This window comes from Citrus sinensis, chromosome 9, assembly GCF_022201045.2.
Source record: "Citrus sinensis cultivar Valencia sweet orange chromosome 9, DVS_A1.0, whole genome shotgun sequence".
Classification (NCBI taxonomy): Eukaryota; Viridiplantae; Streptophyta; class Magnoliopsida; order Sapindales; family Rutaceae; genus Citrus; species Citrus sinensis.
Genome location: NC_068564.1, coordinates 1,018,283 through 1,045,189, shown reverse-complemented (window position 1 = coordinate 1,045,189; position 26,907 = coordinate 1,018,283). Strand labels below are relative to the sequence as shown.

General features: G+C 33.6%; 2 protein-coding genes across 7 annotated transcripts; both read left to right on the top strand.

The window, feature by feature from the left end:
• Window positions 1–768: 768 nt before the first annotated feature.
• LOC112495620 (cyclic nucleotide-gated ion channel 1-like) lies at window positions 769–6,585 on the top strand. 6 transcript variants are annotated; one of them, XM_052433555.1, is made up of 10 exons: window positions 769–1,031; window positions 1,146–1,208; window positions 1,367–1,752; window positions 2,753–2,851; window positions 3,053–3,427; window positions 3,525–3,704; window positions 4,065–4,354; window positions 4,445–4,556; window positions 4,851–5,075; window positions 5,936–6,585. In XM_052433555.1, the coding sequence occupies exons 6-10, from the start codon at window positions 3,525–3,527 to the stop codon at window positions 6,437–6,439; spliced, it is 1,311 nt and encodes a 436-aa protein (XP_052289515.1). In that variant the 5' UTR covers window positions 769–1,031; window positions 1,146–1,208; window positions 1,367–1,752; window positions 2,753–2,851; window positions 3,053–3,427; the 3' UTR covers window positions 6,440–6,585. The 6 variants fall into 6 exon arrangements, with proteins under 6 accessions (XP_052289515.1, XP_052289513.1, XP_052289516.1 ...); XM_052433553.1 differs by having other exon boundaries at window positions 1,146–1,477; window positions 1,710–1,752; XM_052433556.1 differs by having other exon boundaries at window positions 769–1,208; window positions 1,367–1,477; window positions 1,710–1,752.
• A 4,732-nt stretch (window positions 6,586–11,317) lies between these two features.
• On the top strand, window positions 11,318–13,561 carry LOC127899715 (cyclic nucleotide-gated ion channel 1-like). Its single transcript, XM_052433421.1, has 6 exons — window positions 11,318–11,464; window positions 11,599–11,615; window positions 11,754–11,885; window positions 12,293–12,404; window positions 12,506–12,730; window positions 13,058–13,561. The coding sequence occupies exons 1-6, from the start codon at window positions 11,318–11,320 to the stop codon at window positions 13,559–13,561; spliced, it is 1,137 nt and encodes a 378-aa protein (XP_052289381.1).
• The last annotated feature ends 13,346 nt before the right edge of the window (window positions 13,562–26,907 follow it).

Below are 26,907 nucleotides of genomic sequence, written 5' to 3'. Positions count from 1 at the left end.
CCTTTAAAGAACAATAAACTATTGCCAATGTTCTCGGCACGGTTCCATCACTCTGAAAAACGAACGCATGTGAGCAAAACAAAGGCAGTCAATTATGTCACTCCAGTATTCAGGGACAGATCGCCGACTCATAAGTGATTTAGTGGGCAATCCAAGAAAGATGTCATAGATGATATAATCAGAAATTTCTTCCTCCATTAGTTTTACACAATTTTTAACATCCCTTTGAGATTCTGGTCAATTAAGAACTTAATCAGTCCCGGCATGTAAAAGTTGTTTGAGTGTCATAAAACCTGTAGCGAATCTACATTTTCTGGGAGGAACTTGAATATAAAAATTAACAGGAAGCTAATAAAAATATGCAGTTTTTATTCGAACAAAATTAATATGAATCAAGAAACAGAGCATAACAGGGTAGTTGCAACTAATAACACACAAATTAACTCGTAAAAGTGACCTAACAAGCATCAAAATCTAAGGATTAAAGTACCAATCAGATATTGTGAACAAAACTTTTGTTTTATAATCATGGAAATTTGAGATTACATCAGCTATATGATCAATGAAAGATAAGAAGCTTATGGAGTAAAAACAACAGAAATTAAAATGAGTTTATGTCATGCACCGCTTGCCATGCACCGCTTGGAGAAAAAAAAAAAAAAAAGAAGGGAAGCCAAACGTGGCAATCTTCAAAAGCAACAGCCAGCTGCATGCTTCATCATTTCAGCTGCCTGCTTCACCTATTTTCTTCATTAATTTAGTCACCAATCGGCTTAATCAATTACCTTGTCATCTTGCTCAACTCGGTGGCTATATAAAGCACAAGTGTTGAGAGTACTTTCATTTTATACATCTAAAGAATTGAGAGCAAAACCGAGAGAAGAAAAGAAGAAAAACGGAGAGAAAAGAGAAGGAAAAAAAAAGAAAAAGAAAAGAAGAAAAGAAATAGAAAGAAGCTGAGTGTGGGAGATGAAGTGGAATTAAGAGGAAATATTACGGAAATTAAAACTGGACAGTTAGATTTATATTAAGTGAGTTAGTGGGTAATAGATTTATGAAATCTAAGTAGTTACGATTTAATTTACATTATACGTATAAGTTTTTATATTTGTTCTAACTATTAATCTTTGAATCCCGTATTCTAGGAGAAATCCACGAATCCAGAGACTCACAACAGCCCTAACGAACCCCATAGTGAAACAAGATCTGTGAGTGGATATTATTATTACTATTATGTGTTCCGCAAAACATTTATGTTTGATATTATGATTTTATATCATGCTATGATTACATGTACACATATTATATGTTTGATTGAGTTATGAGATGTGATTTCTAGTCACCATATATGTACCCTTCCCCATAGGCTCTGCGCATGCGTATTGAGAGTTAGGTTACTCTACCCGTGCGAGATAGTTTAATTACGCTGGGTATTGAGAGACTTTTCCCCCGCTCTACTCGTGCAATGAGGATCCCGGTGAGTATTGAGAGTTATTTTTCCTAAGTACTATTTGGTGCAGTTTTGTGATGGATGTATGTATGAATTACATGTCTGCTAATGTATGATGTTCAGTGTGGAGTTAAATCACATAATTATGCATGAGCACCAGTACACTACTTTATTATTATATTTATTATTTTTAATATGTAATTACATCCACTTACTGAGCCCAAGCTCACTATTTTTCTATTTACCCACTTCCTCCCAGGTTTCCGCAGGATTTCGTGCAGACCAATTTCTAGTCAGTTGAGGTTGGGCCACGAGACACATTGCTGAATAACTTGCATTTTGAGCACGTTTATGTTGCTTATGTTTATATATATGTGTAATTTTTGTGTGAGTGTGTATAGTGAGACATGAACTATGCAAGTTTTGAATGTGTATTTTCGGATGAGACACAAAGTTTGTTATGTGTTTATATCAGACCACGAGTTTTAGTTATTAGTCCGCATGATTTGCCTCAGATCCGACATATAAGTCGGGGCAGGTCGTGTCAGTTTATGTAGCATTGATAGGCCTGTATGGTGTCGCCAGTGCGGTGACGCCATTGGCGTGAGTGCGAGTGAATTTTGGGAGACCTCCGGCTCCGGTTCCATTGACTTTGCATTAAATTTGGTAATTATATTTTTAATATAAAGTGTTAAAATATTCCATCTAGCGGAAAATACAAAACAAATTGCGAATGAAATTAGAATCCAAATTTCATTGCTATCCTTTGATATAGAGGCATTTCAAGTAAACTTTGGTCATTTTTCATTACCCATGAGAGTGAGAACAGAGAACTCGAGTTATCATATTGAAAAATGCTAAAGAGAGTTTACAGAATTTAAATGCTTACAAAACAATAATTAATTAATCGGTGTTAGTTTATCGTGTTTGCAGCTATATTTTATTGGAAACCTTAAAAAAGAAATGGAATCTTTCAGTTCATAATGTATTATTATATTTATTCCACTCTTGTTTATGATAATTTGCATCTGAGCCAGCTGGAATGCTATAGACTGAAAAAATCAACAATGTTTTCTGAGGATGACTGACCAAGTCAAAGTCTTTGAGGCGCACAATTAATCTAACCGGGGCGAGCAGAAATTACTGTATTTATAAAATTTTGATTCACTAGTTTCAAGTGAAAGAAATATTAAAATATATATCATTCGCATTTATGATGGAGCCTCTAACGATTATTAAATCATTTTAAGCATTTATGTATTACTATTTCATTTAATTAATTGTATTGCATAATTTGCATAGGCTCCTCCACTTTGAGGCAGTTACTTGGGTTCAAATTTGCAGCTGCAGAGCACCAAAGTTTGCTTTTTCGATCTACTTGGATTTTTCTTTGTTGATCATGTAAGTTATACATACAGCACTGCAAAATGCCTCTACACTATTGCCAGTTTTCGTATAACATGTCCTTAGGAGGACTCTGTGTATATAAATATGTTGTTCGGTTAATTTCGGTCTCGTTTAATTGTAATTCATTGTAGATCCAAAATTGTAAACTATTGTTTCTTTAGCCTGAACTTGTGAACCAACTGATTTGATCATCAGGTCTCAAGACTTGGAAGCAGAGGAAGGTCTTAAAAGAAGGCTTCTGCACGGAGAAGGTAGGCCCAGTGATGGAACAAAAAACTCATCAGTTGTGTCCGTAACCGGAAGATCCGGAACGCAAGCAGTAAAGACAAGTTTTCTTCAGCTGGAAAAGATGAGAAATTATGCAGCAAATTACAGAATCGATTTACCATGGTATGTGATTTCAATATTATGGGATCCTTTGTACTTCTACACTCTGGTGATCAATGATGAAAAGCAGTGCATTGAAATGGACTTTTCTTTGGCTTCCTTGGTGATTGAACTCCGCTTCTACTTTGATTTGGCCAAGTTGATCCACAGTTCGTTTGTGATTTGTGTTGAATATTTACCCAGGTGCGTAATAGATCTGAATTTAATTTATTTAGTTGTCTAATATTTCAATATCATTTATTTGATTACTACTACTTCAAATTCATAAAACAACATCCAGATGGTGGTGGGAATAACGGACATTCTGTACTCGAGGAATTTCTTTCTGTTTCAATATTTGCTGAAGGTTATTCGAACCTACCACCTGCTTACAGAAGCAACAGGGGTTTCAGGGATATTTGGTGAATCTACATTGGCCATTGTTGCGTTCAATGTTCTTCTTTACATGCACGGCAGTTACGTAAGTCAAAAGTACTATCATTTATGTAAGTTAATTTATAATAAAACCCTTCTCAGGCAAAAAGAAAAATTATAATAGAACCAGTACATATCTGTGTTCACATTCATGCATCCTGCTTTCTTCCTTCCTAATTTTGATAAATGAATTCTTTTAGTCCTTAAGATTCGAGTTAATTATTCAGTTACTACTGTCGCATATATTGTCAGACAGAAGTAATGACAAAGACATTTTTGTGTAATTCTTAAAAATATGGAGATTAACTGAATAATTAACCCAAGCCCTCGTGAATGAAGGGAAATTGACACTCGAAGCTTTTCTACTTTCTCAACCGCGCATGTTTCTAATCGAGTGGTCCTTTAGGTATTTGGTGCCTTGTGGTACTTTTTTGCCATAAACAAAGCGACCGCATGCTGGATGGATACCTGCATGAAGAATACTGGTTGCTGGGGCGTCTTAAACATTGATGCCTATTGTGAGGGCCGTTCAGGAGACTATAAGTTTCTAAACGATGTTTGCTCTGTAAAGACGGGAAACTCAACAAACAATTTTTATGGCTTATATGGTGATGCTTTTCAGTTAGGAATTGTGGGGTTGACCGATGTTCCAATGAAAATCTTGCATTGTTTACTATGGGGACTGCAAAATCTCAGGTTTGTGCCTTGCATTGTCGTTACTGTGTGAAGTGAGGTCAGCCGTTAATAACTTCGAAAATTGTGAGTTCATTGAATTGCTTTTTGCAGTGCTTTTGGTCAGAGCCTCCAACCAAGTAACGATTTCTGGGAAATTATCTTCGCAATTTGCATGACCAACTATGGCATCGTTCTGTTTGTCTTCTTAATTGGAAAGATGCAGGTTCACATATATAAATTCTATATCGTAATAGTTATGACATATGATGATATAATAAATTATCATGTGTTAATTAATGACCGGCATCTTACCATCTCGCTGTTACATAAAGAAATATTTTAGGGCTGTGAGAATGCCATGTCAATTAGAATTAATACAAACTTTGTATCCCAATTCCTTATAAGATTAGCGTTACTCATAATTTTCTGTTTACGTCTATAGATTTGAAGATTGATGCACAATTCAATTATTGACTCTGTTTCATTTGAAATATCGGATACATAAATATATATGCAGTCTGACACAGAAAGATCACAAAAGATCAAACAGATGTGGGAGGAGATAAAGCAATGGCAGCACTTTAAGGATATATCTAATAAAGTTCAAGATCAAATAAGGAAAGACAAGCGCAACAACTGGGAAGAAACCAAAGGAGTTGACATAGATAATTTGGTGAATAATCTCCCTAAGGACACTGGAAAAAAAATAAAACGCGATCTCGGCCGAAAGCTGCTCAAGAATGTGAGTTCTCATCATCCCTCTTTATAATTATAATAATTGATCACTTTTCTATCCTGCCCGCTCTGAGGTTCAAATGTTTCAATGTTTCAATCATTTTCATTCTTAACCTGATCGGGCGAGCCAAATTAATCCTTCGTTACATTAAAATTACAGATTCGTCTTATTTTCCCTCTTTGATTGGTACTCCTTCTGAATCCAAGCATCGAACCTAAGTCATACCTCATTGAAGTTCAAGGGCTTAACTAATACATGGTCAAAAGCTAGCTAGTTCGTAGTTAGGTTGAGATTTGCCTCAAGGTTAAATACTTTATTCATGATTTACTCTTAGCTGACATGCAATGTTTTACATACACAGAGAGATAGAGATAGTCATTCTCAAATGCACGCCCTCATTTTTTTTAATATGAATACTCTGTTAACAGAGTTAATTTCCACTAAATTGTAAACCCATAGCATTAAAAATTGATTTTATTAAACTGTATAGTTTAGATATGTGTCCGCAAGAAAAAAAAAAATAGGGCACCTGCCCTTAAGAATGATTAATATATAATATGGACGCCCTCATTTTTTTAATGAGAATATGCTCTTAAATCGTGCAATTTAAAAGAGTTAAAGACTAACTCTCTTAAACCTCATGATTTAAAAGCGTTTTTGTATGAAAAATATGAGCGCGCTCACACCAAAGAAGAACTCTCGGGTGTGTGTGTGTATAACTTTTTATAAATGTATTTTTAAAGTCACATGACGAGGTGGGCTTTCATTCTTATAACTAATCTTTGTTATCTCGATTTACCCAGGTAATGGTTGGATATATTTATACTCTAATTCTCATTCTTGGATATGTGTAAATATATATGAAGGTAAAAGAGTTTCAAAATTGGAGCGAAACATCATTAGAGGAACTATGTGATTGTTTGAAGCCAGTTTTCTTTATTGAACGTACTCGAATAATTCGAGTAGGAGATCCAATTGATGAGATGCTCTTCGTGTTGAATGGCAAGCTTTGGACTGACTCATATGACTTCATGAATGTAACAACAACTGCCTCTATGTTGATCCATCGTCGTAGCCGGGAGAATCTTCTAGAAGATGGTGATTTTTGCGGACAAGAACTTATAGCTTGGTCTCAAAATGAAAGCTCATCACCCCACCTCCCTATCTCAACCAGAACCATTCAGGCGCTTACTAACGTTGAAGCTTTTACTCTTATGGCCGACGACTTGAAACGTCTATCATTACTTCGACATTTTGATCGGGCAGCTCTTTTGTTACAATCACGCTGGCGTTTCAAAAGGCTGTTGCGTGCTAGAAGGAATCCAGAGAAACGATCACGCCTGGAATCACTAATGTATAAATTTATATAGAGAAAACATATATACGTTTGTTGCAGCATTATAATTAGTCCCGATTATGTAAGAGCAAGTACAGAAAGCCATTTAAATATGGGAAACCAACGTGCTGTTGCTCATACTACACTGGGGGTGGCAAAACGAATTGGCAAATCGAATTCGTGTAGAATCCTGAATGAATCAAATCAAAATTCGATGGATTCAGATTTGATTTGTTTATTAAACGAATCGTAATCTCATGATTTGGACTCAGTTCGTATAGAAAACGAATATTCATTTACAATTCATTTACTATACAAAGTTAAATTAAATAATAAATAATGAAAATTTTTAATAAAGAATCCAATGGATTAATTTAATTTATTTAAAATCTAATCACAAAATCGATTCATTACAACTAGATCCAAGCAAAACACAAATACAATTCAAAAACAAGAAGCTGAAGAAACTCAAAGGCATGAGGACGGACGAAGCTAACAGTCCAATCAGTGGTGGGTGTAGCTATTCGAGACCTTGTCACTACCGTAACCAAGAGAAGTGAAGCTTGCCGAAAAATTTTAAGTGAGAGCACTGATCTAATTTTTGGGAGTGTTTGGTTTGGCTTTCGTTTGGGGGAATGAAGAAAAGGGTCACCAAATTCAAGTGAAAGAGAACAATGGAGGAAGGACAATGAAGAGTGGAGCTAGGCTCAATTGATGAGTGATGATGCCCTTGCTTTCATTTTCTTTTTTGGTTTGTTTTTATTTCATAATTTCAAAACTAACCTTATACCTTGAAATGTTTAAACATAATTTTTTTAATTTTAATGATAGATAAGTTTTTTATTAAAATCTATTATACTATTTGGTTACAACCTATTTAATAAATGAATTATAAACGAATAAATGAATTGTTGGCCTCAAACTCATATTCGATTCGTTTATTTAACAAATCAAATTGAATTCACCCATTACTCAAATGAATCAATTCTTTCAACTCAGACCAATTTAATTCAACTCGAATTAAATCAAATTAACAAATCCTTACCCGGCTTGTCACCCCTAATAATACGCAAAGGTAATAATTGAGTATTATGTAAATAGTCGAGGTTAAATGGTAAAAGATGAAAACTGTAGGGGGTATGTGTCAATATCGTTTTTTATTAATTTAATAACCGATGGTTGAATGATTCAACCTTCTTCATCCAAATGGAATTTTTCTTATGTATAATGTTCATTTATGCTGAGACAAATAGGTTCTCTCTTTCGGCGTTGTTTTTTACACCCATTTTGGGCCCGATATAGCTGAGTAATGGTGATGATGTGAACGGTCTTACACTTGAACGAAGTCACAATGTGAGTCATACACTTGTAATTTTTTGAACATTTGTAGTTAGCTAGCCTTTGATTGTGCTGTCATTAAATTTCCAGTTTTCGTCTTTTAAACGATGACTTTTAGAATGGTACCACAATAAACGTTCTGGTTAGCCTTTGTTTGATCAGCTGTTGCTAAATGCCTTGTTTTTATCGTTTAATTTATTAACTTTTAAAATGGTACTTTAGATGTTATGATGCCATTTCGAAACAACATCGTTGTTAGTCTTTGGTTGAGTTGTTAAATATCTTGTCTTTGTCTTTAAGACGATAACTTTTAAGATGGAATTTTGAATGATAACTTAAAACTTGGACGTTATTTTGTTTATTTTGGCCGGCCATTACCCATTAAAACAACACTTTAAAACCAACAAAGTGTTGGCTCCACTGGCAATGGAGTCCCCTTAAGTGGCTTGACTGGGTTTGCTCCCCAGTTCGAGTTGCAGGGAAGTCGCCTTTGTTGGGAGAACCTATGCCTCTCGGTTCAAGCGGGGACTTCTAGTCTGGGTTGTGGTATGGGCTTAAAGGTACCTCCCACAGTTGGGGCCCTAATCAGAATACCTCGTGGTCAAAAAACCAAAAAAAAAAAAAACACTTTAAATGATTAAATTTATTATTTTACTTTTAAAACTCACAACACTCTCCAAACATGGTTTACTAAATAACCTAATAATTTTTTTTTGTTTAGCTGATTATTTTTGTAAACACGACATAAGCAGAATATTTTGTGAGCACCAACAATCTCCAATAAATAAACTTTTAGAGTGGCTTGCCTACAACGTTTCTTTCTACATGTTTTCCTACACCCATTTTGTGCCCGATCTAGCTGAAGTACTTCTGATGATGTGAAGGATCCTGCACTTGAAGGAAGTCAATCGGCCAATTTTGCAGAAACCCTAATTTTGATTCTTCTACTTGGTTTCTAACATTATCAATCATGTAAGTAACTGATCTAGGTATTGGTACATAATATTCGTCGATTAATTTTGCCCTTGTAATTCCTTGAACATTTTTTTCTTCCTGGACAAATCAAAAGCACAGACTGCATGATAAACATTTTGGTTAGTCTTTGTTTTAGCAGTTGGTTAATGTCTTGTTTCTGTCTCCAAAATGGCTTTTAGAATGGTACTTAAGATGTTTCTAACTTTACAGTGGATGTATTTGGGCAAAGCTACGAATTGATCTTAAAGGACACACACGCACACATACATCTTTATTTTTGAACATCCAAAAAGGTTCAAATGAGTGGAAAGCAAGTGTGATGATCAAGAAGAAATTATTATTACTTTTGATGTTTTGTTAGTCTTCAAAGCAGATGATAGGATGATTCAATCTTTCTAAAGAAAATGCAAATGATGAAACATATGTATATTTTTCATTTTGGATTCTTCTTAATTACCCATTGTTGATCATGTAAGTAAATGTTGTTGTTTCCAACATTGATCAAGGAATTTTGCCAACTTGACACTTTTTAAACAGTTTTTCTTTGCCTGGATCACTTGAAGAAGGGTTAAATGCTCTTTATATCTCTGCAATTGATACCGCTCCTTTTCGTTTTCTTAGATACGCTTAGATTTACATTGGAAATCCTTTTACCCCACTCGATAAGAAGTTTTATAATTTAGCGAAATTTCATTGTGATTTATTTTAAAACCTTGTTTTGTTAAAGATAATTTGCAAGGGAGTCGTAATTTTTTTGAGTTTTTAAATATTGTTAATTATACTCATCCTGAAAAAATTAAAATTTTTAATACGAATGTAAAATGTCCAACTTTTTATTTTTTTCAAATTAAATTTTCGTAAATTTGTATATTTATCAAAAATAAATTCTAACAAATAAAAAAGTAATTTAAATTATTTTTCTACTTAATAACAGTTATATTCCTAGCAAAAAATTATTTTCTATAGGGATCAAATATTTTCCTTTACGGAAAATGAGTTTTACATGATTAATAATTAGAGTGATATATAAAAACTAATTCGTGAGCACAACAAACATTTTCCAGTATTTAAACAATGATTTTTTAAAAATAATAGTGAAAAATCATTCATTCATTTGAATTAAGTCTAAATTAGAGGCAATGAAGTCTAAAATATTGAGAGGCAATGATGTTGATGTATTTTACAAAGATGCCAAGAGTATTTGTCTGTTGAGCTACTACAATGTTGTCATAAAATTTGCGCATTGCTAAAAAATTCTAATTACTCATAACGTGTCTTGATCAGGTCTCGGAACCCGCAATTAGAGCAAGGCACAGCAGCACAAGCTCTCGGAGAAGATAGTGAACCACCACGTAAATGGCCATTGTTCTTCTTGGTTGGCCAAATTTTATACTGGTTACTCTATGTGACATACAAAATTTTATACTGGTTGCTTTATTTGACTGCCATAAGTTTATTCGGGTGTTTTGCTGGGATGTTTGAAAGCATAGGGTTGATTGTGGCGGTAGTGATATTGGATATTTTCAGGCCGATGATAAAGTTGGCTATCAAAAAAAAGATTTTTCTTCTACTGTCTGTTATTGCAATTATATTGGATCCTTTGTTCTTCTACATTCCGGTCATAAATGATGAAAAGAAGTGCATTGTAATGGACAAGATTTTGGGAACCACAGCCATTTCTCTTCGTTCGGTAATCGATTTATTTAAGATAATTCATTTTATCTTTGAGCTGCTCACTAAATTACCCGTAAAAGGAAGGATGCGTGTGTGGTTGGTCTTTCTCATTGACATTTTGGCCATTCTTCCCCTCCCTCAGGTATGACAAACTAAATATCCGGATACTTAAGCTAGCACATTTGTTATTTTATGAACTATGACAGCAAATATATAATGCTGTGCAAATGATATTCGGTGCTATGTCCATTCAGGAGGAGAGAGTCTTTCATGATCCTAGAGCATTTCTAATTATATATTCACCTACTTCCTAACACGTGTATAAATATTATTACAATTGGTTGAAGCATACACGTGGCAAAGAATGAATGAAAAAGAAACAGTTCTACTAGAGCACCCAAGACTTTTCCCCATTATTTATAGCCACTTTCAAGGTTTAAATTCTTTTTTAGTTCCGAATGGTTTGGCCAATTACCTATTTAGTTCCCTTTTTTGGGGAAATTAATTAAAATTATCTATTGTTACTCTTATAGCTATTAGATCTAATCTTTTAAGAGTAAATTAATATTTTTTTCTGATGTAATTAAAATTTAAACAAATATGACATGTCACAGGTGAAAAGTAAAGAATAATTGAGTAGAATTTAATTGATACATACATACAGTAAGTACATTTTGGATAATTTTCTAAAATACCAGGATAAACTTTAGAGGCTATAGTAGAATTTACCTCAGTTTCAAGCTATACATTGTACAAAGGGTTCATAGTCCGGATTTTGAAAACGTGCGGTCATATACAGAGGGGAATTCTCATACTATGCATTGTATGAGGTATTTAATTATCTACATATAGTACTGACTACCACTCAATTGTCCAGGTGCTTTTGAACTTACAAAAAGTAAGAGGCACGGAATTTCTATACGCAATGAGCTTCTCCCTTATACAATATTTGTTGAGGGTTATTCGAACCTACTACTTGTTTACAGAAGCAACAGGTGTTACAGGAATACTTGCCGAAGCTACATGGGCCATTGTTGGGTTCAACATTCTTCTTTATATGCAAGGCGGTCACGTAAGTTATAAAAGACCATTCATTCAATTTAATTCCTAAGATATGCACGAGCCGAATGAACATATCTTTATGCATAATTTATATTGTTGGCACTGGGGACATACAGTTATTTCTGAATCATGCACCCTTTTCAGGTTTTTGGAGCCTTATGGTACTTCTATGCCATCGGAAAATTGACAGGATGCTGGAAGAAAGCGTGCCAAAATAATACTGGATGTCATCATAGTTCGTTTTATTGTGAAGACATGATCAGTACAAGAGATTACACGTTTCTAAATGATTTTTGCAGTATAAAGTCAGGAAATACATCAGATTACAATTTTGGATTATATAATGATGCTCTTGAGTCTGGTATTGTGGAGGTGACGAATTTTCCAAAGAAATTGTTACATTGTTTACAATGGGGCTTGCAAAATCTCAGGTTTGAGCATAATCCAAACTTTCTCTTTGTGATGTTATGGTTGAAAAGAGAAAAGAATGAAACAATATTGGTTGAAAAAAATAAAATACTTTGGTCACTCTTAGACACTATTTTACCACTTAGGTCCCTGGTAAAATTTTAATATCTTATTTCATACTAGTATTGGAATAAAAGTATAGAAAAAAACACATTGTTGAAAGTTAAACATCACATTTTAACAAATAGATTAAATAACTTTAATTTGCATTGATCTAAAATAATCATGTTTATTCTGGTATTGTTTTCAAGGAGCAAAGTATTACATATGCCCCTTTCGAGAAAACTGCCGATTCTTTTGCATAGGAGAGTGACTTTATTCTTTTGTGTATATCATTTCAAATAAAGCGTATAGATTGAACCCTTTGCAGTGCTTTTGGTCAGAACCTCCAAACAAGCACCGATATCTGGGAAAACGTTTTTGCAATTTGCATGACCAACTTTGGTGTGGTACTGTTTGTCTTTTTAATTGGGAAGATGCAGGTTCGTATACATTTTCTATTTCTTATATCTGAATTAACCTCAATTCCAAATGTTATAATTAATATTGAAGTACATTTGAAATTAATGGATTGTAACTGCAGTCGGACACAGCAAGATCACATAAGATAAAAAAGAAGTGGAAGGAGATAAAGCAGTGGCCGAATTTTGGGGAAATTTCTTCTGATGTAAAGGAGCAGATGAGGACATACAAGCGAGAGAAATGGGAAGAAACCAAGCGTGTTGATGTTGATAATTTGGTGAATGATCTTCCCCACGAACTTGGCATCAAAATAAAGCGCGAACTCTGCATTAAACTAATTAAGAATGTGAGTTCATATTACTTCTTTATCCAGTAATAAGTCACTTGTGGTTTCTTTATCTATTACTTCAATTACTACAAACTTCTTTTTGTTAAAAAAAAAAAGAAAAAGAAAAAAGGTTAGGCAAAGTACAAAGAGAATTGCTGAAATTACCACTCAGCCAAAGCTGTAGGAGCAACAATTACGAGTTCATTGCCACAAAATTGCCACTCCTTGTTTATTACAAGAAATTGAAACAAGTTAACATTTGTTACATTCCGGTACCGTTATTAATCGTTTGGATGCATCTAATGTAATTCTCATTTTTTGGTCTGTACCTATCTATGTATACAGGTAAAAGAGTTCGAAAATTGGAGCGAAAAATCATTGGGGTTTCTGTGTGAATTTCTGAAGCCAGTCTTCTTTACTGAGCGTACACGCATTATTCGGGAGGGAGAACCAATTGATGAGATGCTATTTGTGCTGAAAGGCAATCTCTGGACTTACACTTCCACGAATGTAACAACAACTAGCGGCAATAGTAGTCGTTGTAGAGAGAATCGTTTGAAAGATGGTGACTTTTTTGGAGAAGAACTTGTTGCTTGGGCTCAGAATGAGCACTCTTCCAATCTGCCTATCTCGGCCAGAACTATTCAAGCGCTTAGTGAGGTTGAAGCCTTTGTTCTTATGGCAGATGACTTGAAACATGTATTATCACTCAGACATTGTGACCGGGCAGCTCTTTTGTTACAATCACGCTGGCGTTTCAGAAATTTCTTGCGTTATAGGAGGGCTAAGCAAAAATCAATCTTGAGAAGAGTGCGGAATTTGGCAGCAGAACTACTGACTGTAGAATAACAATTTGGACTGGATTTGAATTATTATTTTTATGAATAGTACAAAAATGAAAATAGGTGGTAAAAGCTGAAAAATTAAGGGGAAAATTGCCAATCTCCCTAGTTCGATTATGCAGTCAACAAGATCAGAAACATTAATCGCCAAGTTCGATTTGGAAATTTTATACAACCAATAGTACCTTTTTTTTTTCTTCCTGGATCAAAGACTTCACGCTTCGTTGATGAGGATATATACCATTCCTAAAATTAAAAGATATAGGTCATTACTATCTCAAAAAAACGATTAATTATACATTGGGAGCACGCAAAAATGAGCGACAAACTTCTTCATTAACTAATCTATATGATTAACTGCATTTCTAAGCATATATATGATCATTTCAGATGAAAATAGTTTAAAGTGGCGATAGAAGAACCGATAGATCACAGTTGAGAGATTGAAGCAGATCATCAGGGGACAATCCTAAGTGGGTCACGTGGGTAGAGTTATGTTTTGCGAATGTTGTTGAGACCGCAGAAAAGCATCACCACACTCTTCAATTCCACTTCACATCCACTATGTCTCGAAAGGAATCCAATGATAACATAATGCTAACAGTTTTTAGAGGACCAAACTATTTCTCTATTTGCGTACAAATGGAGAGCGGTTTCAGAATAACCTCAGCATTGTCAAGTTTAACCAGAGAGCATGGAAAAACCTAAGCCAGATAAAAATTCAAAACCACTATGGAGGATGTGCATGGATTAATGTTAAATACTATATTCAATTTGAACGATAAACACAGTACAAATAAAAATTATTAGATTCCATCTTCTATCCTATAATTTTTAATTCTTGTACTTCTTTTTCTGGGAATCAGATTTTTCTGATACAGAACGTGAACCAACAAAAGACAAATTTTGTGGTATTTGATAAAAGCAACTTCCAAAATATACCATAACCACACCCAATTATTTTTTGTATTAATTTTAAGCTTTTATTGACACAGATCGAGTTGTTATGCTCTCAGCATAATAGGCTTGCGGCACTTGATCAAATGAGAAAAATAAGGGTAACGATACCTGAAAGATTCAAAGATATTTTCTTTACATCAATGCCACCTGCCTGTGCACGCTCCACCAAGAACCCTAGCGTATCAATACTAGGGGTGGGCAAAAAAACCGTAGTCTTAAAAAAACCGAACCAAACCGACGGTTTTTTCTAATTCGGTACGGTTTTTTTTTTTAAAAAAACCGAACGGTACAATTTATAAAAAAACCGAAATGTCGGTTCGGTATTCGGTTCATTTAACTGAACTGAAAAACCGAACCGAAAAATCGAATTATTTTTAAATTTTATTAAATTAAATATGTGTTAATTTTTAACTGATTGTGTAAGATAGCTAACATAAACTTGCATACACACAATCAGAGTATATATATATGTTAGTGTTACAATTTCGTAAAATTTTATTTCCCAAAATAAACCCTAAAATCAAATATAAAACAATTTCGTAAATTTCGTAAATTTCAATTTCTTGAAGAATTTTTGAGGCCAATGCAATCTCAAGAACAACAACAAGTAGCTGAGGAGTAAATGATAGTTGATTGATGTTGCTTATCAGTAAGTTTTCTTTATTTTTTTTTAAACTAGCATCTTATTATATAGATTGTTTATTTAATTATTTATTAATAGTTAGTAAGATATTATTGATAAAATGTGTTTTGAATACTTTGTATTTATTGTTAATATTTGTAATGAAATTAGGATGAATTTGTTGAAAAAAATTATTACATTTATGAAGCCCAATGGGCTAAAAATTTGAAAATTCAAAATAGGTCCAGAACCGAAAAAACCGAACCGAACCGAAAATAACCGTTTGAGTTCGGTTCTTTTTTAGTTCGGTTCTTATTCGGTTCTTTTTATAAAATAACCGATTTAAATCGGTTCTATTTAATTTCGAACCGAACCGAACCGAACCAAACCGTGCCCACCCCTAGTTATCATTATTATTAAGCAGTCAACCTAATACAACCTTCAACCAGAGGTGAATTCATTTGTGCCAGTCACATGACCACTCCTATCAACACCACTGCAAAAAAAGCACATCCTCTTCATTAATAAATGAAGTTTTGTTCCTGCTTTACTTCACCATTCATTTTCATCTCATAAAAGAGCAATTTATTGGAATACAACATACCTCGATTACTGAAAGAGGATTAAGATAATTTAAAAAATGAAAACTGCGAGACAATACGAGTAGTATCATGATAAACTTAACCCCAGATGGACAGCCATTTTTTAATCGTAATTAATGAAACAAATGTAGATCGAGATTTCCGGAAAACAACACCACAAATACAAGTATATGTGCATCCAAAATGAAGAAGAAATGTTTCAGCTTCAGACATTACCTCGAATAAAGACATCAAATTAGTTTCTGTAAAGAGCATTGTCAGGAGGGGGCGCCTAACAGCCCAAGGATAACGATGGAGTATATAAAATTCGGCGCCATACCTACAATAGGAAGCAACAATCAGGCACGTATTGATGATTTACATAGAAATTTAGGCTTAAAAATGAGAAAACACTTATCATGAGCTAAGAGCAATGAGGCTCTTAATTGTTTCAAAATTTGAAACTAATAATAGATGTATGTTATACAAACAAATTCAGACTTCAATACTTGTAAGAAAAATCAAGTCAGTAAATATGGAACCTACTTATCTCCGTTCCATAGGTTTTGGTTGTCTTTTTTTTATGTTCAAAATCGATTAGAAATTTTTTTGATTCGAGTTCTTGCTAATTTCATTTTTTGATTCCGTTTTGAAATTCCTTTTTTTTTTTTATTTTTTTTTATTCCGATTCTATCTACCCATTCGAATTATTTGGGTTGCTTAATTGTTCAGGATGTTGGAGTTGAGAATGATCCTCTTGAAGACTTGAATACTGAGGCAGAGAGGAGGTTGATCCAACTGTTTTCCTACGATTCTTGGGAACATTAGATACTACTTTTAAAGTATTCAACCTACTAAATGATTCCTCCACACTACTGTTACCCTTAAAAATCATCTAATTATTTATTCATACACTAATCTAAATAATGGCGTGATAAATCAGAAACCTTTCTTCATGAAACATGAACTGAGGGGATGAAAGAAATTAAGTTACCTTGAGCATTTGAATCCCTTTTTCGAATGTAAGACAAAGAGTCTTTGACTTGTAATGCAACATTTAGAAAATGCCACAATCAGGTTCAAGAATAAAGAAAAGCTGAGGTGATATATAATTTTCCATATTCCAAATATATCTAAACTATACAAGCAATTCAAAAATGATTATGATAACAGAATTTTAAGAACAATTCAAAATAAATAATGACCTTCAGAGGTTCAACGGACACTGATTCGCCACAGCTTCAACTTCCTTTTTGCACCTCTCATTCAAATCATCAAAAATTGTGACAAATAAGCGGTCCACAATATCCATCACCTGTATTCAGGTGTCATTGAAAAATCAACCAATAAACCCCTCCAGCTATACCTCCGAATAATGCTTCTTAATCTCCATTTCAACATCAAGACCGGTAAATTAACTCACACAAATGCCTATGAGTGTACGAGTCCTCTGGTCTAAAAACAGAACCGGTCTCAAAAACCCGCCCAAAATCACCTCGTATCGACATTTGCTTGTGACCTTCACTTGAACCAGCTATCAGTTTTGGCATGTGGATCTCAACAAAATCCTCAGAAAACAAGAATTGTCTGAATATCTGTACATTGATGCAATCATTTAAGGACCAGAATCATCAGCTCAGAAATACAAGACAAAGTTACACACCTTCAAACCAAACGCAATGAAAACTAAGTTTAACTTCTCCAGCATGCAATTAGATTCAAGGAAACTCCAGGTTACCTTTGCCATCTCACTACAAATAAAAAATCTAATTATTAGATTAACCAGGATGCTGAATGCAGTGTGTTAGGTGTTCGAGAAAATGCCAAGGTCTACACCATCAGCTAGAATCGAAGCATCCAGCAGGGCAATGACATGTAACAAAGTCAGAGATGTTGCTGAGTCCTTGTGATGATTCAGCAGGTCTCTGAAGAACACTCTAGATAGTTAAGTGCCAAGGATGAGGCATGGCATAAGACAAATATCCGCTGACACAGTGCAAGGACATTCGATACAACCAGTATATTCAAGTGATATTAGCCGTTAGATGATTAGCCACAGCTGTAACTGTACCGAGAAAAGCTTGTAAAGCACGCATGCAATTTTCGTATATTGTGGCATCAAATCAATAACAAGTATGCGGTGCCAAGTTTCAAATTTATTGTTACTTCTATATCAATAGCTTTAGTTCTTATTTATTTCTCTCTAATAAATGGGTACCACAAACCTTCGGAGGAGAAGCTGAATAAATGATAATATAAGTATCCATAACCAAGGAAGCAAAAAGTTACATTCCTAACTTGACTCTCAATACTGAAAATATGATATCTGTAATAGTATTTTATTCTCAATTCTGAGTATATAATTAAGGATTACTTCCGAATCCGGACAAAAATGGAAAAGGATTATGCATTTGTTGAAAGAAGCTGCTTTGCAGGAAACATCTGCTCACGGATCCCTGAATTCCCATTATTTTTCATTTTGTTTCCATTTAATTTTCAATCTCAACTAAGGTGGCGTTTGTTTTTTAACTTAATAACTTAAAGTGACTTAACTTAATTAATTAAGTTAATTAGAGGTGTTTGTTTTTATAACTTAATGAGACTTTTTAGATAATTTTGACTTAATAAAATAAGCCAATTTTTTTGGCTTTTTATTTAATGGAGAAATTTGAATTAAGTCAATTACTTACTAATGTCAAAAATATCCATGTTTTATAATTTATTTTTCATGTCTATCCCAAAACTCACTCACAGACATTTACACCACATAAAAATATCATTGTTTTTTCTTTCTTATATTATATACGATAAAATTTAAAATTTATGGTATTTTATATATTAAAATTCTAAAATAATTATGTATTCACTTGAATATGGTTTTACTTATAAATGTTAAAATATTGTGGTATTTAATATATTATTTATTTGACATTCAAATTTAATAAGGATACAAATGTAAAAATACATATTTTCAGCTTTTTCAGTTGAAAAAAAATAACTTAATACTTATTTTTCGATATTCAGACGAAAAAATAAATATATTATTTAGATTCAGACATTTAAATCTATTCAGAATTCAGACTAATTCAGGTCCATTTAAATTTCAGACAAAAAAACAAACGCCACCTAAGTCTAAAGACTTTGGATGACTATGATTGCACCAAGTCAAAGTCTTTGTGGCGTAAAGTCAACCATTAAGAGAGAGTCTCTGGGGTGCTGCCGCAACATAAAAATTTAGAAACCCAACTCAAGGCCTTACTCATATTCCAATCCAAGCTGGTTAGTGGGTTAAGGTTACTTAAACATTTTATATTTTTGTCTATTCTTAGATAATGTTGAATATTATATATATAAGAAAATTTTTGTCTATTCTTAGACAAATTCTTGGCGGGAATTTAACAAACTTCAAGCCTAATAACACTTTGCATAACAGCGTGACAGCTTGGCAGTTGACTAAGCACCCTGCTTACATGGCAATCTGACTCAGCAGTTTACATAGCAATTTGGCTCAACATATATACTCTTAACAGAACCAAATAAACATTAACACGCGTCACGGCGCATACCTTGCATATAATCACATTTATATATGTACGATGATATCACCGCCACCCAAATTTCTCATTTATTATATTTGATTATTTTCTCTTTATTTCATTGATTTTCTCGTATAAAAGTAGATTTACTACGATTTACCATTGTGTTGTTGTGCAATGGTCACCCTTTTTGTTCGGGCTGCCTATTGATTTATTGCTTTGAGAAGAACTCTCAGAATAACTTTACATTATACTTTTCTAATTTGCAATGAATGCGTCCAGGAGTATAAAGCCATGAACTGATTTTTGAACAACTTATATCTTACTTGCTAATGTCGATGGAATTCATAAATTCATAATACATCCAATAAAGGGGGAGAAAAATAGGAAAGAAAGAAATACTCCGTGTATCATCCAGACTAGTTTTAAAACTTCTTGAATTGGACAAGAATAAGTTGGCTGACAAGCTTTCCTAACTTCTCACAACTTTTATTATTGTTACCTTATATTTTCATAGTCGTTAGATTTTTGTACTTTGAATTGGTACCAATCTCTTTTTTATCAAATTTAAACAGAGATGATTGATTGAATGATTCAGTCTCCTTCGTCGAAACAACGTTCTTATTTGCTCAAACAGATGGAATCCAGAAAACTCATCCATTTGATTCTCTTCAATTGAAAACTCATCACTTCCTGCATGTAAGAGCAATTTGAGTGCCATAAAGCCTGTAGTGAATCTACGTATTTAGGGAATAATTTAAATAGAAAAGTTAACATGAAGCTCATACCCTAATAAAAAGCTACTCTTAAAATAACATGAATCAAGAAACAGAGCAAAACAGAGTAGCTACTAAGAAGAACACCCAAATTAACTCCTAAAATTGACCAAACATAACAAGCATCAAATCAAAGCATTAAAGCACTAATCAGAGACTTTACACTAAATTGTTTGTTTTAAAATAATGGGATTTCAAGATTATACTTAAAAAGACCTCTTTCTTTTTTTTTTTTGGGGAAGAGAAAAATCATCTGCATGGTTGAAGGATCAGAAGCTCATGGATGGAATAAAAGAGAAATTAAAGTAAACAATGTAACTAACCGGTTCCTTGAAGAAGTTGGTTATCGACGGAGGCCCAGTGACTTTGTTGGAGTGGTGGCATCGCTGGCTTAGGCCCGAGTGAAGAGTGAATATTGGGAGATCTCTGGCTTCGGTTCTTTGACCTTACGTTATTTTATTTATTCATTATTTTTTTTTCTAGTATATGCAGATGCTCCGCTCACTTTAAACTCTGGTGGATGCAGTGTGGCAACTGAAGTGATCAGTTGCTGCCCAAGATCACAAACCAAATCTGCCAAGATGCTTCCAAGATCAAACTGATTTGAAGCTTAATTGATATGAAATGCAAACGATGATGATGATGAAGAACAGAAAGCAATTAAGAGATGAATAGAATCAACGAATCAAAAGAAAAACGGAGGACAAATCGATTTGCGTGGTTCAGCTAATTTTTGGTGTTTTTAAATAACTACCACAGTGGGCGGAAATTTCTGTTCAATTCTCTCAGCAATCTCTCTCTATAAAGCTCACACAATCCCCCCTTTTTGTTGCACCAGAGCGAGCGGTTTAACGGCTTTGTAACCAACCCAGATGAAGCCCAGAAAACCACGTGACATGCATGTGCGTTAACAAACTATAACGAACATAAGCAGCTTTCTTTAAGCACGTGAAGCGTCCGCGCTTCATTAAACCCAAAACGGTGTTTCCCGAAGTCGTTTGACCATGCAATACCATCCAGTACGCATCAAAACGGCCGCAACTCATGTCGTTTAGCTTAAGTGTCTTAAGCCCAAAAGGCGACACTCGATGTCGTTTTGCTTATTTCTGATTTGCTTCACCTGTCACACAACATGCAGTGTAGATGCTGCTTTAACTTTTGAATTTTATATGATTTTATTTTGTCTTCTTAAAAGATATCTTTTAGAACTGAAGGGCACTTTCGATGTTTCTTATTTATTTTACAGTGACCTCTTCTGGCTCTTTCTGCTGAGGGAGGGTACAAACAATGAATCATCATCAGATTAATCAAAATATAACCCCACTCATAAAATAAAAATTATAAAACGTCTGTTCAGATGATTTGAGTCACACACATCAACAATCAGAAATCGTTAACTAAGTATACAATTTCTTTTTGGACTCGTATTTTCCCCATTGTTGATCACGTAAGTTACTGCTGTATATGTTGTTTTGATGAGTAATTAATGATCATGGAATTTACTTAATTTGCCAACTTAAATCAATCATTAGTCTTAAACTTTTCCGTAACAAAACCCTGAATTTATATTTTGATCAGGAATCAGGATTCGCAATTAGAGGAAGGTGCAGCAGGCCAAGTTCCTGGAGAACGAATTATCAGTGTTTATGGAACTTTCTCTCTAATATTGGCTACATTTTACTATTTTTAGCACCAATAAGAATGATAGGGACGATTATCGGGACAATTATAAAGATTTTTCTTGTATCGTGTGTGATTGCAATCATATTGGATCCTTTGTTCTTCTACATTCCGATAATGGATGATGAAAATAAGTGCATTGAAATGGACAAAATTTTGGGAAACAATGCAGCTTTTTTTCGTTCTGTGTTTGATTTGCTCAAGATACTTAATTCATTTTACCTTTGAGTTGCGTAATTATCAATTTCGTTTTAAAGGAAGGAAAAGTTTGTGGCGCTGGCTGCTCTTCTACATTGACATTTTGGCCGCTGATCTTCCCCTCCCTCAGGTAAGTCACATCACGTATTATTAATTTTATCTTAAACCTTGATAGTTTATCGAACTGAATGTGGTTATTTAATTACTTTGATTTTCTCACATTTGATTGGTGATCTCTCAAAGAATGAGAGGCACAGAGTTTTTGTATGCAATGATATTCTCACTTCTGTAATATTTGCTAAGGGTTATTCGAGCATACAGAGTGTTTTCGGAAGCAACATTGGGCTCAGAAATACTCGCTGAAGCTACATGGGTCATTATTGGCTTCAATATTCTTCTGTACAAGAAAGGAGGTCATGTAAGTTGATAAAGCACCATTCATGTAAGTCTATTTATATTGACTTATATGCACAAGCCTATAATACAAACAGCATCATTGTAATACAAATTTGTTTAGAAATTCATGGCCTATAATACACCATTTATGTCCTAGACTTACTTGTCAACCTTGCAAAATTTTTGTGCTTGGCAACTGGTTTTGTTGATGCCGAAATCTGGATGAGTTGGTTAGTGACTCGATCTCATATTCCTGCATCAACATTAAATTTATTTGGTGGGAAGATGCTGGTTGATCTCCAAGAAAATCCTCCGACTATGAGCAGAACATTCATGAGCTGTTGATTAGTGAGCACCGAGAGCAGATAATTGATGAGCAGACGACCAATGAGCAGATGATCCATGAGTAGATAATCCGCGAGCCTGCGAGCACAAAGAACAGTCAGGGGGCACCGGAAGTTTTTCCTGTGTAAACCCTCCGACACTCAAGTCAGTGATTTGGGTCTACTTGGAAAAACTCATACCACAATTCACATGGTTTAACTATGATTGTTTTAAACAAAAAGCTTTTAAGTAAATTTAAAGGAAAATAATTGAAAATAATTAATCTTAAAGAAATCATAAGCGAAAGAGAAATTTCCTAGTGGTAGAGAGAGAAAAAGATTCAATGGATTCAGTCACCCAAAGGGACAGAGGAAAAAGAATCCCCCATTTCCCCCATTTTCCCAGGGTTTTTATAGGAAACTATAGCGGTTTTTATCATCTTCCCTAGAATTATCAAGAAAATTATTAATTTTGATCCCACTAAGAATATGGTCCCTAATATTTCGGAGAAAATAAGTGAGATTTGTTTTGACTGAGTCGTGTTTTCTAATAACATCATGGTTGAGATGATGTGGTCGAGATGACCAAATAACATCCTGGTCGAGGTGTTGCTCATTTTTTACTTAAAGGGGAGCACAATAATGTATGAACAAACATCTTATCTTGGTCACCTTATTCTATTCCCCAAACAGGTTTGTCGGTCCTCCAGGTATTTGGAGCCTTATGATACCTTTTTGCCATGGAAAAAGTTAGAGGATGTCGGAAGGAAGCCCGCATAATTAATCTAGCTGGATGCAAACACAGTTCGTTTTACCGTGAAGACAGAGTTTAGGAGACGACAGAAAATTTCTAAATGACTTGTGCGGCATAAATAATTTTGGATAATGTAATGATGCTCTTGAGTCTGGCATTGTGGAGGTGACTGATTTTTCAAAGAAATTGTTACATTGTTTACAATGGGGCCTGCAAAATCTCAGGTTAATTTGCTCATACAATAATATATTTTCCTTGTGTGTGTTGCATAATACGATTAATTCTTGCGTTACAGGTTCTTCATTTTGGAAAATTGAGTTAAAGTAGTAATGCTAACAGTACATTATATCTCTTTTAGATATTTAATAACACTTAGGGGCAAAAATTTTAACTGATAGTTGTGTTAACGGCACAATCAATTTGTTTGAATGTCAAAGGTAGTCAAGGGCTTGAGTGATAAGTTTTTTCTACAGAGGATGTAAGTGAGGAATTTATGAAACTTTTTGATAACAAGAATCATCTAGGATAAGCAATTGAGCAGAATTCTTTTACAGTGCATTTGGTACATTTTTGCAATTTACATAACCAACGTAGGGGTGGTGCTGTTTGTGTTTTTAATTGGCAAGATGCAGTTTGACACAGCAAGATCACAGAAGATAAGACAGAAGTGGAAGGAGATGAAGCAGTGGCCAAATTTTGGGGATATTTCTTCTGATGTGCGGGGGGCAGTTAAGGAAATGCAATTGATACAAATGGCAAGAAACCAAACGTCGTGTTGATAATTTGGTGAATGATCTTCCTGACGAACTTGGCAACAAAATAAAATGTCTGCATTAAACTGCTCAAGACTGTGACGTTGAACTATTCAATCACTCAGTGACGTTGAAGCCTTTACTCTTATGGCTGATGACTTTAAACTAGGAGTGGGCATGGGTTGGTTTGGATTGGGTTTTAAGTTAGCTTAAACTAAACCATAAAAATTTGGGTTTGACCCAAACCAACCCAAATATTTTCAACCCAACCCATTTAAATTTGGTTTGGATTTGGTTTAAATTTTATTATTAAAATATTTTTTATTTTGATAAATTTAATTATATAATAATTATTAATTGTTATTAATTATTAAATTGATACTAAAATATGAAAAAAATATAGTGGATAAAAATTATAAATAATAAATATTACAATAACTTAATCCTTAAATTAAAGAATACTAGAAAATTAAAATAAAGTTTAATCACAAAAATAATTAATTCTCAATAAATAAGAACGTAAACTCTAATAATAAACTTCCACAAACATGACATCAACAGGTAAATTCAAAGAAATAAATAAATAAAACAACTTATGTGAGTGTCATTTAGTTAAAATAATAAAATTCCTTTAACTAAAAAAAAATGTATCATTTGACTTATAATTATTGAGATGATAATTTTCTATCAAATGGTGTTTCTTTTTTTTTTTTTTTCAATAGGTTGATTGCTCATAAATTTCAGGTTGGAGGATCAATGTCAATAAATCTCATCAAAATAAAAAATGAAGTATTATTTATGCTACATTATCAATATAGCACACAAAATGTTAATTTTATTTATAATAACTAATAAGGCTTTATAATTTTTGTCACAATAATATTTTATCAGTGGAAATATCATTTCTCATAATTATTAATTATTTCCTTCCAATGGGCTAGGTAACTTTGCCCTCAAAAACCATCTCATCATTATTACTATAATTTTCCTTGATTCAAATATGAAAACAACAATATAGATTTGGTGTTTATCTTATTACTATTAGAAACATAAAAGCGGTAATTACGTAAGTATAATATGAGTTCATAAATTTTAAAAAAAATATTTCATTTCATCAAACACTAATTTCATCTCATTTAATTATTTACAATAGTATTTATTTAATGCATATTTGTTTTTACATGTTGCTTTCATTTTTTAACTGTTAACAATTGATCACGCTCTGAACAATTTAATAATGACCTTTCACTTATTTATTTTTATTTTCATTTATTTCAATTGACAAGTTTGAGTGTTGGAGTTTTGTTCATAGTCCATGGGTAAAGCATATACAATCCATAATGAAATGATTTTTTATATAAATACACATTTAACCCATTTATACAACTACCTCTACGCTCCAAACGACAACCCGACAAGAGTGGGCACAGGCCATCACAAGCACTCGACCGCGTGGGACCCGCGCGTTAGACACAAAACGTGTGACACGTGCGGGCCCACCCACCCGTCAGAGACACAACGCACACGTTCAACGCCAACATCAAGGCACGTAGACAGCTCAACTCGAACGACCAAGACATCATTATCCATCAATCAAAAAGTTGAAAAAAAGGCCGAAAACTTCACGGGGCTTTTGAGTTCCGGAAATTAATAGACACCCTTCAAGTCCGTGAAATGGTGCCTCGCAACGTGGCAGTTGGGCCTCTGTTCCGAGACTTCAACGGGGCGCGGCCTTGTCGTGCGCCCAGGGAACAGAGTCCATTGTTGCCTTGGCTTTAAACTGTTGTGGTGGGTGCCGCCATAATTTGATACACCGACAACATTATAAATTTCCACGCCAGCCCTGCTGCTTTACTGACACGTCAAACTCCAGATTTGAAAAATAACCTTATAAACAGCGGGTCTTGCCAATTTACATATACATATTCAAAGCCTGCTTGGACCACGTAAGTCCATGATTAAAGTTACAAGACAAAATTAAAACGAAGAACGATACTTTATACCTGTTTAGAAGCCATTGGATATTTTCGTCATATTTGATAAAAGTTACAAGACAAAATTAAAAAGAAAAATGATACTTTATACCTGTTTAGAAGCCATCGGATATATTGGTCATATTCAAAACCTGTTTTAACCACGTAAGTCCATGATAAAAGTTTAAAATACCTTTTGTGGAAAGGATAAGTATGATATTTTTTAATAAATAAATAAATTTATTTAGTAAATAGATTAGGTGAATAATTTAGTGAGTTTAAATAATTTTGATTAATTTATACATAAAGAGTGAAGCTATTGGCACCTTTCATTATTCTTATAAATCTCCACTTTAAATAAAATTACATTGAAGGACAAATAATAATTAAACACATTTAAGAATTTTCGTAATAAATTACTTTCATAATCAATTCTTTTTTTTTTTGCATTCATAATCAATTCTTTTTTTCTTTTTATTTTCTACTTGCCACTTCTCTCTAATTAAAATAAATTACAAAAATTTATAATAATTTATTTTTCTTTTCTTATTTCTTAATAATTGAGAATTTTTATACCTATTACTTTCAAATTATAATTTAAAATGTGTCATATCTATAACATAATACTGTTTTGAGTTTTAATAATATACAAATTCAATTAAAAAAATAAAATAATGTATTTAAAAGGAGAAAAAAGGACGTTTTTGAAATTAAATACAAATATTCCAATTGTTACTGTGAAAATGTGATATTTTCAGCACTAGAGCTACCACTTTATTGCTTATCCGACCCGAAAGGAACT